This window comes from Trachypithecus francoisi, unplaced genomic scaffold (assembly GCF_009764315.1).
Source record: "Trachypithecus francoisi isolate TF-2019V2 unplaced genomic scaffold, Tfra_2.0 Lachesis_group13, whole genome shotgun sequence".
In the NCBI taxonomy this organism is placed as follows: domain Eukaryota; kingdom Metazoa; phylum Chordata; class Mammalia; order Primates; family Cercopithecidae; genus Trachypithecus; species Trachypithecus francoisi.
Genome location: NW_022681458.1, coordinates 73328267 through 73342561, shown reverse-complemented (window position 1 = coordinate 73342561; position 14295 = coordinate 73328267). Strand labels below are relative to the sequence as shown.

At 37.2% G+C, this 14295-nt stretch overlaps 1 protein-coding gene across 1 annotated transcript in view; it reads right to left on the bottom strand.

Moving 5' to 3' along the window:
* Window positions 1-14295, bottom strand: part of ABCB11 (ATP binding cassette subfamily B member 11) — a 116420-nt gene that overhangs the window by 14683 nt on the left and 87442 nt on the right. Inside the window, exons 20-22 of the mRNA XM_033231222.1 lie at window positions 11476-11580; window positions 11224-11385; window positions 340-543 (exon numbers count right to left, since the gene is read on the bottom strand). Coding sequence (XP_033087113.1) covers window positions 340-543; window positions 11224-11385; window positions 11476-11580 — 471 coding nt within the window. The remainder of the gene's footprint in view (window positions 1-339; window positions 544-11223; window positions 11386-11475; window positions 11581-14295) is intronic.

The window sequence follows — 14295 nt, the reverse complement described above, 5'->3', positions numbered from 1 at the left end:
AACCATTAGATTGCAAAAGCCTCACAGCCAGAAAACTGAACTATCCTCCCCTATACACCAAATTGGAATGTGGAACGAATCACTATGTGAGAGGAAATTGAACAGGCAATCCTCTGTTCACCCCACTATTTCTCCATGCGGGCTCAAACTCAGAGCCTTGGAGCCTTATTGCCTCAGTCTTTGGGCCAAACATGCATGGAAAGGGTGGTGGAAGGTTCTTAAGTGTGCCTGTCTGTGGGCTGACAGCTTCCTTAAGTCTCTTCGTACTATTTGTTTTTAACAGTTTGTCTGATAGCCACTCAGCCATGAGGAATGGGAAAATTAAATGTGCAAGATTACCTGTCCCACCATCTCCAGGGCCTGCTTATCTCGAGAGGCAAATCCTGTCAACATCCTAGTCTGTGTGGCTCCTGATAAAGCCAAGAAGGGGAAGAAGCACAAGATGACCAGGCTCAGCTTCCAGCTAAAGGAGAAGGCAATGATCATGGCCACAGTGACGTTAGTGAAGGAATTGACCATCATCCCGATCTGAGAGCCGGCAGCCTGCAAACCAAAAAGCAATCAACCCATCTGAGACACACGGTCTCTTTTACCAACTACCATTATAAAAAAAGATCAGATCTTTTATAAAATTGTGATAAAATATACATAATATATATCATTTTAATCATTCTTAAGTGTACAATTCAGTGGCATTTCACAATGTTGTGTAACCATCACACATCTATACCTAAAGCTTTTAAAATCATGCCCAACAAAACTCTGTATCCATTAAACAATAACCTCCCTTTCTTCTCTCTCCCTCAAGCTCTTGGTGACTTCTATTCTAACTCTCTGTCTGTATAAATTTGCCTACCCTAAGTACTTCTAGAAGTAGAATTATACATGATTTTTCCTTCTGTGTCTGGCTTATTTTGCTAAGCATAATGTTTTCAAACTTCAGCCATGTTTTAGCAGGTATAAAAATTTCATTCCTTTTTATTTTTATTTTTTGTTTATTTTATTTAATTTGGGACAAGGTCTCTGTCACCCAGGCTGGAGGGCAGTGTCATATTATGGCTCACTGTAGCCTTGACTTCCTGGGCTCAAGCAGCCCTCCTGTCCCAGCATCCTAAGTAGCTGGGACCACAGATGCATGCCACTACACCTGCTAATTTTTTAATCTTAGTAGAGATGAGGTCTCACTATGTTACCCAGGCTGGTCTTAAACTCCTAAGCTCAAGTGATCCTCCCACCTTCGCCTCCCATAGTGCTGGGATTGCAGGCATGAGTCACCACACCGAGCTTCATTCCCTTTTAAAACTGAATATTCCATTGTATGTATATATCACATTTTGTTTATCCATTCATCCATTGATGGACACTGGGGTTATTTCCAACTTTTGGCTATTGTGAATAATGCTGCTATAAACATTGGTGTATAAGCACCTTTCAAGTCCCTGCTTTCAATTCTTTTGGATATAGACCCAGGAGTGGAATTGCTGGGTCATATGGTAGTCCTCTTTTCAAAAAGTTTAGTTCTTTTAAATGATTAAGTTCTTTTAAATGATGAGCTCCCATAATGTATCTGAAGGCTGAATTAATGAAAAGGTTCTTTATTCATAGCTTATCCAAAGTTCATTATTGACTAATCTCATTTTATGAGTGTCAGTGCAAGAGCAGTCTGTCTGAGATTAATGCAGCCCTAAATATGGGCTACACATGTGTCAGGTACTGATGCATTTGGCTTGATTGAAGATATCCAGTCATTGGGCTTGAGGTAATATTACTTATTCAATGAAGATTAATGCTTGCTCTATAATTATATTTTTGAAGTTGATACAAGACTGTTGCAAGATACCACTTTGATTCTCATTGAACTTAGCCTGCTCATTGGTACAAAGTTACATGCTGCTGTAATACACAGCTATGTAGTCAATGAAGATGGACAAAATGGATTCAGTCCCAATGTAGACCGATAATGGACCACTGTGGTAATTATATCTATACTAATCAGAGTATCCAATGGTTCCAAATCTTCGTTTCAGTTGCAGCTAGGTAGGTATGACCAAAGCTAGGTAGGTATGACCAAAGCTTGGTACACTTGGTAGAGAATACTAGGGTGGGCCGGGCGCGGTGACTCAAGCCTGTAATCCCAGCACTTTGGGAGGCCGAGACGGGCGGATCACGAAGTCAGGAGATCGAGACCATCCCGGCTAACACGGTGAAACCCCGTCTCTACTAAAAAATACAAAAATCTAGCCGGGCGAGGTGGCGGGCGCCTGTAGTCCCAGCTACTCGGGAGGCTGAGACAGGAGAATGGCGTAAACCCGGGAGGCGGAGCTTGCAGTGAGCTGAGATCCGGCCACTGCGCTCCAGCCTGGGCGACAGAGCGAGACTCTGTCTCAAAAAAAAAAAAAAAAAAAAAAAGAATACTAGGATGAGGACAATTACATCACTTCTTTTTAAGATTGTAGAAACATATTATTATTTCAGACAAAAAAATGTAAAACAACCAAAGGTAAGCTGTTAGTCACCATTAGATGCTAAGGCAGTGTTATTCAGGAATAATTTGCATCTTTATATTGAATTGAAGACAGAAATGGAATATAAAATTGTGTCCCAAAGCATTCTCATGTGTTAGTGCTAACTTCCTTGGAGACTAACAGGCTAAATCAAGAATTTCTCATTTGTACACCTATGTTCATAGCAGCATTATTCACAATAGTCAAACAACCTGAATGTCCACTGACAGATGAATGAATAAAGAAAACATGACATATCCATAAAATAAACATCCATAAAAATGTAGCTCTGATGCATACGATAGCATAGAGAAACTTCGAAAACATCATGTTACATGAAATAAACCAGACATAAAAGGATAAATTCATATGATTCCACTTAGATGAGGAACATAGAGTAGTCAGATTCACAGACACAGAAAGTAGAATGGTGGTTTCCAGGGCTGAGGGGAGGGAGAGCAGGATGGGGAGTTACTGCTTCAAGGGTATAGAATTTCTGTTTGGAATGGTAAAACATTTCTTCTTTTTTTTTTTTCATTTATTTATTTTTTATTATACTTTAAGTTCTAGGGTACATGTGCATAACGTGCAGGTTTGTTACATATGTATACTTGTGCCATGTTGGTGTGCTGCACCCATCAACTCGCCAGCACCTATCAATTCGTCATTTATATCAGGTATAACTCCCAATGCAATCCCTCCCCCATCCCCCCTCCCCATGATAGGCCCTGGTGTGTGATGTTCCCCTTCCTGAGTCCAAGTAATCTCATTGTTCAGTTCCCACCTATGAGTGAGAACATGCAGTGTTTGGTTTTCTGTTCTTGTGATAGTTTGCTAAGAATGATGGTTTCCAGCTGCATCCATGTCCCTACAAAGAATGCAAACTCATCCTTTTTTATGGCTGCATAGTATTCCATGGTGTATATGTGCCACATTTTCTTAATCCAGTCTGTCACAGATGGACATTTGGGTTGATTCCAAGTCTTTGCTATTGTGAATAGTGCCCCAATAAACATACGTGTGCATGTGTCTTTATAGCAGCATGATTTATAATCCTTTGGGTATATACCCAGTAGTGGGATGGCTGGGTCATATGGTACATCTAGTTCTAGATCCTTGAGGAATTGCCATACTGTTTTCCATAATGGTTGAACTAGTTTACAATCCCACCAACAGTGTAAAAGTATTCCTATTTCTCCACATCCTCTCCAGCACCTGTTGTTTCCTGACTTTTTAATGATTGCCATTCTAACTGGTGTGAGATGGTATCTCATTATCTCATTGTGGTTTTGATTTGCATTTCTCTGATGGCGAGTGATGATGAGCATTTTTTCATGTGTCTGCTGGCTGTATGAATGTCTTCTTTTGAGAAATGTCTGTTCATATCCTTTGCCCTCCTTAAGCTGATAAGCAACTTCAGCAAAGTCTCAGGATACAAAATTAATGTGCAAAAATCACAAGCATTCTTATACACCAGTAACAGACAAACAGAGAGCCAAATCATGAATGAACTTCCATTCACAATTGCTTCAAAGGAATCCAACTTACAAGGGATGTAAAGGACCTCTTCAAGGAGAACTACAAACCACTGCTCAGTGAAATCAAAGAGGACACAAACAAATGGAAGAACATACCATGCTCATGGATAGGAAGAATCAATATCGTGAAAATGGCCATACTGCCCAAGGTGATTTATAGATTCAATGCCATCCCCATCAAGCTACCAATGAGTTTCTTCACAGAATTGGAAAAAACGGCTTTAAAGTTCATATGGAACCAAGAAAGAGCCCGCATTGCCAAGACAATCCTAAGTCAAAAGGACAAAGCTGGAGGCGTCACGCTACCTGACTTCAAACTATACTACAAGGCTACAGTAACCAAAACAGCCTGGTACTGGTACCAAAACAGAGATATAGACCAATGGAACAGAACAGAGTCCTCAGAAATAATACCACACATCTACAGCCATCTGATCTTTGACAAACCTGAGAGAAACAAGAAATGGGGAAAGGATTTCCTATTTAATAAATGGTGCTGGGAAAATTGGCTAGCCATAAGTAGAAAGCTGAAACTGGATCCTTTCCTTACTCCTTATATGAAGATTAATTCAAGATGGATTAGAGACTTAAATGTTAGACCTAATACCATAAAAATCCTAGAAGAAAACCTAGGAAATACCATTCAGGACATAGGCATGGGCAAGGACTTCATGTCTAAAACACCAAAAGCAACGGCAGCAAAAGCCAAAATTGACAAATGGGATCTAATTAAACTAAAGAGCTTCTGCACAGCAAAAGAAACTACCATCAGAGTGAACAGGCAACCTACAGAATGGGAGAAAATTTTTGCAATCTACTCATCTGACAAAGGGCTAATATCCAGAATCTACAAAGAACTCAAACAAATTTACAAGGAATGGTAAAACATTTCTAGAGATGAATAGTGGTGATGCTTGCACAACAATGTAAATGTACTTAATGCCGCTCAGCTGTACACTTAAAGATGGTTGAAGTAGTAAATTTTATGTTACAAATGTTTTACTGCAATTTTTTTTAAAAAAGACTTTTTGGTTGGCAAGGACTGTCAGGCATTACAGAGTACTTGAAAAGCAACTTTGCAGTTCTTTGGGATGTCCTTGCTTCCTTTTACATTTTATTCAATTGGTATTTTTTTAAAAATTAAAAATAATACAGCCTCAGACACAAACAAAACATACATATTTAACAATATATACATATATATTTATTTTTTTCTTTACAAAAAGGACTCATACTCTACATATTACTTTGTACTTTGCCTTTTTTTACTTATCAATGTTACTTAACTATCCTTCCACATCAATATACAGGAACACTTTAAAAAATAGCTGTGTAATATTCCTTAGTATAAATGTATCATAATTGATTCAGCTATTTTCCTGTTGTTGGATATTTGGGTAGTTTCCGGGGAATTTTATTAATTTTTTGGTTAATATAAAAAATGATAAATATCCTTGAATACACATTCTTACACAATAGGAGGGAATTTACTCATGAGAATTCTGGTCAAAGAGTATATAATTTAAAAAAAAAAGAATTTCTGGTTGGCAAGAACTGTCAGGCATTACAGAATACTTGAAAAGCAACTCTAAAGTTTTTGGGGAGGATATCAATATTTACTATTATTCTCCAAAACATTTGCTTACTACTATTTACTATTGCTCTCCAAAAAAACATTGAAAAACTTTGTACATTGTATGAGAGTGTCAGTTATTACCCATCCTCATGAATATCATTCATGATGGTTTTAGGAACACTACACATAATATGGTTATATGAGGGATATTACTATTCATTATAAATGTTTTTCTAGCTTATCATTTGTTTATATAAAAGTTTTGAGTTTATGAAGTCCAACACATCTACTTCATAGTTTTGAGTTTTTGTCTTGCTTGAGAGAATCTCCTCTACTACCACTCTTATTTCTCAATGAGCTCTAGCTAATATAATAAGAAAATAAAATAATATCAGTATAAACACGAAAAAAAAGATAAAATGATTTTTTTGCTTTTTTTGCTTTGCGGTTATTGTGACTTTTACTTATTGAAGGCTCGTGGCAACCCTGCATATGCAGAGCAATTCTGTTGGTGCCGTTTTCCCAATGGTATGTGCTCACTTTATGTTTCTGCGTCACATTTTGGTAATTCTCACAATATTCAAACTTTTTCATTATCACATCTGTTATGGTGACCTGTAATCAGTGATCTTTGGCATTATCATTGTATTCGTGTTAGAGCACCACGAACCACGCCCAAATAAGACTGAAAACTTATTCAATAAATGTGTTTGTTCTGACTGCTCCACTGACTGGCCATTCTCTGTCTCTGTCTCTCTCTCTCTCTATCCCCAGACCTCCCTATTATCTGAGACACAATAATATTGAAATTAGGCCAATTAATAACACTACCTTGGCCTCTAACTGTTCAAGTGAAATAAAGAGTCACACATCTCTCACTTTAAATCAAAAGCTAGAAATGACTAAGCTCAGTGACGAAGGTGTGTCGAAGGCTGAGACAGGCTAAAAGTTAGGCCTCATGTGCTGAACAGGTAGTCAAGCTGTGAATGCAAAAAAAAAAAAAAAAAAAAAAGTTCTTGAAGGAAATTAAAAGTGCTATTCCAGTGAACACACAAATAATAAGCAAGTGAAGTGAAAGTGAAGTGAACCTTCACTTTCTTCTTTATTGATGATATGAAGATGCCATCTAGGACATTCATATCTAGAAAGGAAAAGTCAATGCCTGACTTCAAACTTACAAAAAGCAGGCTGCCTCTCTTGTTAGGGGTTAATGCAGCTGATGACTTGAAGTTGAAGCTTACCATTCCAAAAATTCTAGGCCCCTAAAAGGTATGCTAAATCTACTCTGCCTATGCTCTATAAATAGAATAATAAAGGCTGGATGACAGCACATCTGTTGAAAACACAGTTTTTTGAATATTTTAAGCCATTGTTGACACCTACTGCTCAGGAAAAAATATAGCTTTCAAAAATATTAGTGCTCATTGACAATGCACCTAGTCACCCAAGTGCTCTGATGGAGATGTACAAGGAGATGAATGTTGTTATGCCTGTTAACCCAACATGAATTCTGCAGCCCATGGGTCAGTGAGTAATTTTCACTTTGAAGACTTTTTATTTAAGAAGTAACATTTTACAAGGCTACATCTGCCACAGTGATTCCTCTGAGGGAACTGGGCAAAGTAAATTGAAAACCTTCTAGAAAGGATTCACCATTCTAGATGCCATTAAACACATTTGTGATTCATGGGAGGAGGTCAGAATATCCACATAAATAGGTGCTTGAAAGAAGTTGATTCCAACCCTCACGGATGACTTGAGGGTTCGAGACTTCAGAGGGAGTAACTGCAAATGTCATGAAAATAGCAAGATAACTAGAATTAGAAGTGGGGTCTGAAGATGTGCTGCATTAAATTGCTGCAATCTCATGATAAAATTTGAATGGATAAGCAGTTGCTTCTTATGGATGAGCAAAGTGGTTTCTTGAGATGAAATCCACTCCTGGTGAAAATGCTATGAACATTATTGAAATGATTATAAAGGAGTTAGAATATTACATAAACTTAGTTGATAAAGTAGCAGCAGGGTTTAAGAGAACTCAATCCAATTTCGAAAGACATTCTACTGTGGGTAAAATACTATCAATCAGCATTACATGCTACAAATAAATCTTTCATGAAAGGAAGAGTCAATTGATGAGGCGAACTTCACAGTTGTCTTATAAGATATTGCCAGTCTAACCTTCAGCAACCACCATCGTGATCAGTCAGTTGCTGTTAATAAATTAAGATATGTACATTGTCTATTTTTAGACATAATGCTATTGCATAGTTAGTAGAATATGGTATAGTGTAAAACACAACTTTTATATGCACTAGGAAGCCAAAAAATTAGTGTGACATGCTTTATTGCAATATTCTCCTTATTGTGGTGGTCTGAAACCAAACCTGTAATATCTCAGAACTATATCTGGCATTTTATTATATATCTAGAAAACCCAGTAGACTATGTTACATTTCTAAAATTATAACTTACAAGAGAGCATGGAAAGTCCTTAAGATAAGTATACAAAAACTAATAGCTTTCATCTCAACTCATTTACAGATATAATTGAGAAAAACATCTCATTCAAAATAGTGGAAAAAATACATGAGAAAAAGTGAGCAAGATAGTGGGACATATTAGTGTAACTATGAATCTTGCTAAAAACTAAAGTCTTGTTTGTATGTCTCTCAGGAAAATTTAGTATTCCCACAATAGCAATCCTACTGTGTATGTATGTGTGTATATGAATTTGACCAGAATAATAATAAATTTTTAAGAAGAAATGAAAATGAGTGTAAAGTACATTAAAATAATTAACATCCAGGAATAGATAAGAGAATTTTGAAGAGGAAAAATTAGTGTGCAGGGATTTGCCTTACTAGATACTAAAATGTATTAAGTTATAAGAATTAAGGCCGGGCGCGGTGGCTCAAGCCTGTAATCCCAGCACTTTGGGAGGCCGAGACGGGTGGATCACGAGGTCAGGAGATCGAGACCATCCTGGCTAACACAGTGAAACCCCGTCTCTACTAAAAAATACAAAAAATTAGCCGGGCGAGATGGCAGGCGCCTGTAGTCCCAGGTACTCGGGAGGCTGAGGCAGGAGAATGGCGTAAACCCGGGAGGCGGAGCTTGCAGTGAGCCGAGATCGCGCCACTGCACTCCTGCCTGGGCGACAGAGCCAGACTCCGTCTCAAAAAAAAAAAAAAAAAAAAAAAAGAATTAAAACAATGAGTACAAAAAAAAAGAAATAATGAATAAGACATACTATTTGATAGCACAATAGAATGACTATACTAAATAACTTCATTATACATGTAAAAATAACTAAGAGTGTAATTGGATTGTTTGTAACACAAAGGATAAGTGCTTGAGGGAATGGATACCCCATTCTTCATAATGCACTTGTTTCATGTTACATGCTTGTATCAAAATCTCTCAGGTACCCCATAAATACACACACCTACTCAGTATCTATCTACAAAAATTCAAAAAACATTATGAATTAAAACAATAAGTTTTTTTTTTTTTTTTTTTTTTTTTGAGACGGAGTCTCGCTCTGCCGCCCAGGCTGGAGTGCAGTGGCCGGATCTCAGCTCACTGCAAGCTCCGCCTCCCGGGTTTATGCCATTCTCCTGCCTCAGCCTCCCGAGTAGCTGGGACTACAGGCGCCCGCCACATCGCCCGGCTAGTTTTTTGTATTTTTAGTAGAGACGGGGTTTCACCATGTTAGCCAGGATGGTCTCGATCTCCTGACCTCGTGATCCGCCCGTCTCGGCCTCCCAAAGTGCTGGGACAATAAGTTTTTAAATAGAATAAGTCAAATTGATCAATTCAGGCTAGAGGATCTCCAAATAGTTCTAAGTATATATGGGAAGTTAATATTCACAATGGGAGGAAACATTTCAAACCAGTGGAAAATGTAATCTATATTTAAAAAATATTTTTGGAATATTTTCTATCCAGCTTCAAGAAAACAAAGCCAAATCTACCTCACACCAATCTTAAGATAAATTTGACCAGGGCTAGCAATCTTATTTTTTTAAAAAACAACAAAAGTATTAGAAAAATTCTGAGAAAATCCTCTTTTTAAAAAGATAAGTGTTTGTAAGATAATTAGATGCTACTCTCTGAATTCTAGTGATAGTAAATAGCCTTCAAAAGCTCCTTGCAGATTGAAGGACATGAAAATAGAAGAGATAAGATTATGACTTATTTATTTAGCCTAAATTTAAGAGTAAGGGGAGTAGACTACAATACTCCAATGATGAGAGTGAAATTGGAACAAACTTTCTTTAAGCAGTTATGCAATGCATATCAAAATCTTTCAAAATGATTATACATTGATTCAGTGATTATATTTTGAGAACTAAGAAAATAATCAAGGATGTGGCAAGCTCAATGTAAAATGATATAAATTGCTTATAAGGAGGAAAAAACCTGGAGGAAAAACGTAACTAGAGAATCCTTTAGGACATGACAGTAGATGAAAATGAAGTATTGTGCATTAGTTAAAATCTATTGTAGAAGAATACATAATGATGCAAATATGTTCACTTTAGATTATTTTAGGGGAAAAAAGAAAGACTGCAACACATATGTAGAGTGTAACCCTAAGTCTATGGGAAACACATGTGCTTACAGAAAAAGCCTAGATGAATTGAAAGTGAACTATTTATAGGGATTTCCCCTTGAGTAAAAGGATTCCATGATCCACTGAAATTGTCCCATATCATTTTTGGTATTTTTGGTTAAACTCTCTAGGAAGTGAGACGTGCTATAGTACAGCACTATCAATCCAGTGAGTTTTTTCTTCCAAGAGCCTCACAGACCATAGTGTAGTTTTAAAATTGTACTTAAAAATTTTTTTCCTTTGTTTTTGTTTTTTTTAAAAATGGATTAACATATTTTTTTTTTAAATAATTTAAAATAAGTTCTGGGTTTTAAAAAAAATTTTTCATAGAAAGTGGGTAGAGATGTTGGAAGGGAAATTTGGCTCTCTTCACTTTAACCCAAACACCTGGTTTTATAAAAGTCTAGCCTCATCATGTGTGTAAGCCCTTTGAACAAGGCTGTGGGTTTTGGAGTTTACACACCACAGCTCTGCCTACCTTAATCAGAAAGTCAGCTCTTTGATACTTTCAAGATTCTAGATAAAAATCATTTCTTTCCCTCAGTTTCCTGACCGGGCTCCTGCTGAGGCTGCCCAGGACAGCTTCTCTGTTCATAAGGCTAAACCACACTCTGGGGTCCTGTGTGAGTAAGGAGACTTTTGCCCTGTTCCCCCACCCTCTGGGGGGTGGTATTGAATCTTGTTGAAGCTGAGCCTCTGGGCCTGAAAACAATCTCAGAAATGAGTCTCAGGAAAGCTAGACTCACAGGAAATCCAAAACCCTAACAGATTTTGGTGCATGCCATACACTGATTCTGGGCACTGCCTGGGAGACACTGTGCTTTAGCTGCTGTTTGTCAGTGTTAGGAGCAGTGGAAAATGTGGCTTTAGGATATCCCCATCCCACTAGTCCCTATTCCATAGGAAACATGCAGGTGATGTCAGAATGCTCTAACGAAAGAATGCCAATGCAGTTAATACATTTCTGCTTCCCCTCCCATAGCTTACCCCTTGAACTTGGGAAGCATCTGTAGCAAGTCTTGTTGTCAATGCTCCAGGGCTATTTCTGAGGTCATCAAACCAGCCAATGTCTTGCCCCAACATTGCCCTGAAACCAAATTTACGTAGCCTTTTTGTTAGGAGCTCCCCGGATTTAGCGAAGGCATATCCCTAAAACATGAAGAAGGAGACTTTAGAGACATTTTAATGAGAAAAAAGGAAAAATAACTAAATCACTTACTGAAAAATAACATTTCTTACCTGTAGAAATTGGGTGAAAAGAGATACACAGCCCATTGCTACAAAAAGTAGGCACACACCATTGATCTGTGACCTTTGTTCATCTTTATCAGGAAGTGAAAAAGTCTTGGAAAGATAGTAAGCAAGGTAACTTTGTTATTATAAACAATAGAAAAATAAATACATTTATATGTTTAAAATGAATTTTTCTTACCATGTCATTATACATCTGTCCAAATTCATAAAATATACAACACCAAGAGTGAACCCTAACGTAAGCTGTGGATCTGTGATAATGATACGTCAATGTGTGTTCATTAATTGTAGCAAATGTATCATTCTGGTGGGAGATGTTGATAACGGGGGAGGTTATGCGTGTAGTGGGGTAGGGGGTATATGGGAAATCTCTGTATCTTCCTCTAATTTTGCTGTAAACCTAAAAGTGCTCTAAAAAATAAAGTCTTTTAAATCATGGTTCCACTTTAAACATGCTAGTAATTAAACGAAAGTTAGCTATGAATATGATGACGATGTACTACAGTCCTCTGTGGAGTGGAAAACCTGGTGAATGAAAACCAATGGTGATGACTTACAGAATTTTCGTCTTGTTATTCTGCCTTTTTAGGCAATCGTGTTGGTTTTTCATTGACACAGATGAAAAGGATGATGAAATGACTTAAATCATTTAAGTAATAAAGCTGAGAAAGAAGGAAGAAAGGAAGGAAGGAAAGGAAGGAGGGAGAGAAGAAGGAAGAGAGGAAGGAAGGAAAGAAGGAAGAAAGGAAGCAAACAGGGAGGCAATGAGAGAGGGAGTCATGAAGGAAAAAGGGAAGGAAGGAAGGAAGGAAGGAAGGAAAGAAGGAAGGAAGGAAGGAAAGAAGGAAGGGAGGGAGGGAGGGAATTGAGATCTGGAAATGTTATCTGTGACAAAACTCAAAGTAGTATTAATATTTTGACCTATGTCTTTCTCAATTACTAAATGAAACAAAATATGACTTTCACTCAGGTAATTTGCCAGTTAATTAGTTTTATAGAATATACATAATTAAAAAAGAAACTACCAAAGCATTGACTGGAATTGCCTTAGGAGAGAAAAAAAGTTTCATTCATCTGATATTGAGGTTGTTGCCTCTAACTCACCAGAAGCTGAAACATTTTCCCACCCCCTAAAAAACTATGGCCATTGTGAGTGGGAGTTTTTAGTGTATAATGCTTAGTAAACTACACTCGAACATATTCTGAATTTACAGACATTTGTTCAAGTAACTGAGGATCTTGTTGCAATAAGAAAAATGAAAGAACACAATCCAATGACATTGCCTTGTTGTGAAATGGATTTTGTGCATAACAGAACCTTTTTAATTCAGGTCAGGTGAAGGAACTCGGAAGGTCGGAAGAAGTATGCATTAGAGAGCTATACAATAGACCTTTATTCATTTTCCTGAATTAATTTGAGTCATTAAAATAGTGTCAACAAACAGTTCCTCAAAGGAAACCATTTATTCAAAAATATGTACTAAGTACCTACAATTTGCCAAATAAATCTCCTTGGGAACAATATGTACTACTCCATTAACAAATCCTTTTTGTGTAAAGCAAAAGTAACCCGTTCAAATTATGGCAAATTACAAAGTGGGTAGGAGGGGTTCTAAATTAATGAAATTTTACTGTTTGTAGGATAAAGTTTCTAGAGCCTTCATGGTGCTCAATATTGGTAAAAGTGGGTTCAGAAAATAGCACAGTAATTCTTCCCAGCATAGCATGACTTGTAAGTTTACAGAGTCTAAAAATTCAAGAATTTAAAGATAAAGATTTTCAAAATCACTACCCTGAAACCCCAAACTGCGATGCCACAATTCCCATTCCTCCTTAAGGTCACCTTTTATAATGATGATCTGTAGAACCACAGATTTTCCCATTTAACTCTTATAGATGGAAAATAAAGCCCCAAACATCAAGTTGTTTGTTCAAGTTCATTAAGCTAGTGGTTATTACTGGATAAGAAGATGCCTGTTTTTTGGCTTCTGGTACAGTGGTTTTCTTCTGAGTATGCTCTTCTAGCTTTTTGCATTACTTACCTTCTCAGTGTTAAAAAAAAAAAAAGAGCATTTAGCTAATGTTAAAATTCATACAACTGTCCAATTCAAGATTGGACATCTCTCTATCCATAATCTTTTTTCACAAAATTCTGCTCCACGAGTTCTTTGTATATTCTTGTTGTTGAAATGCAACTCCATAGGGCTATCCGTCCATAGATTCCTCTGTTCCTTGACTAGTTGTAGTTTGGGCACACATCTTTGCTACTTTTGTAATGGTAAGTTTGTTTAAGGAGAAAACTAACATTCATTAACCTTTTGCTATGTACCACATGTCACATGTACGGATTAATCTGCTCTAACTTAAATTAGGAATTATGATTCTCAAAACAACCCAGTGAGGTAGATTTTCTTGCTTCTTATACAGATGAGGAAATTAATCAAGGATAAATCACTCAACCAAATATATACAGATAATATACAGATAGTACAGAGTAGAGACCTGCTACAAATCCAGAGCTGGCTGACTCTTACGTCCATTTTTTTTCCCCTAGCATGCTACATCCCAATTGCTGTGCTTGGAACATTGGCACATTTTCCAAGTCAAATAGACACAGGGAAAGTGAAGCAGATAAATTATGCCTTACATGTGTATTGAGGCTTAGGTAGATTGGCAACTGGGCTCCTAATAAGGCCCAATCATTTGCTGGGTCCATTCCCACAGTGTGGTCTCAATACACCAAATGTGCATATTGTACCCTTTAGGTATGTCAGAAGGAAAATAGAGCAATTATAAACAGACTCA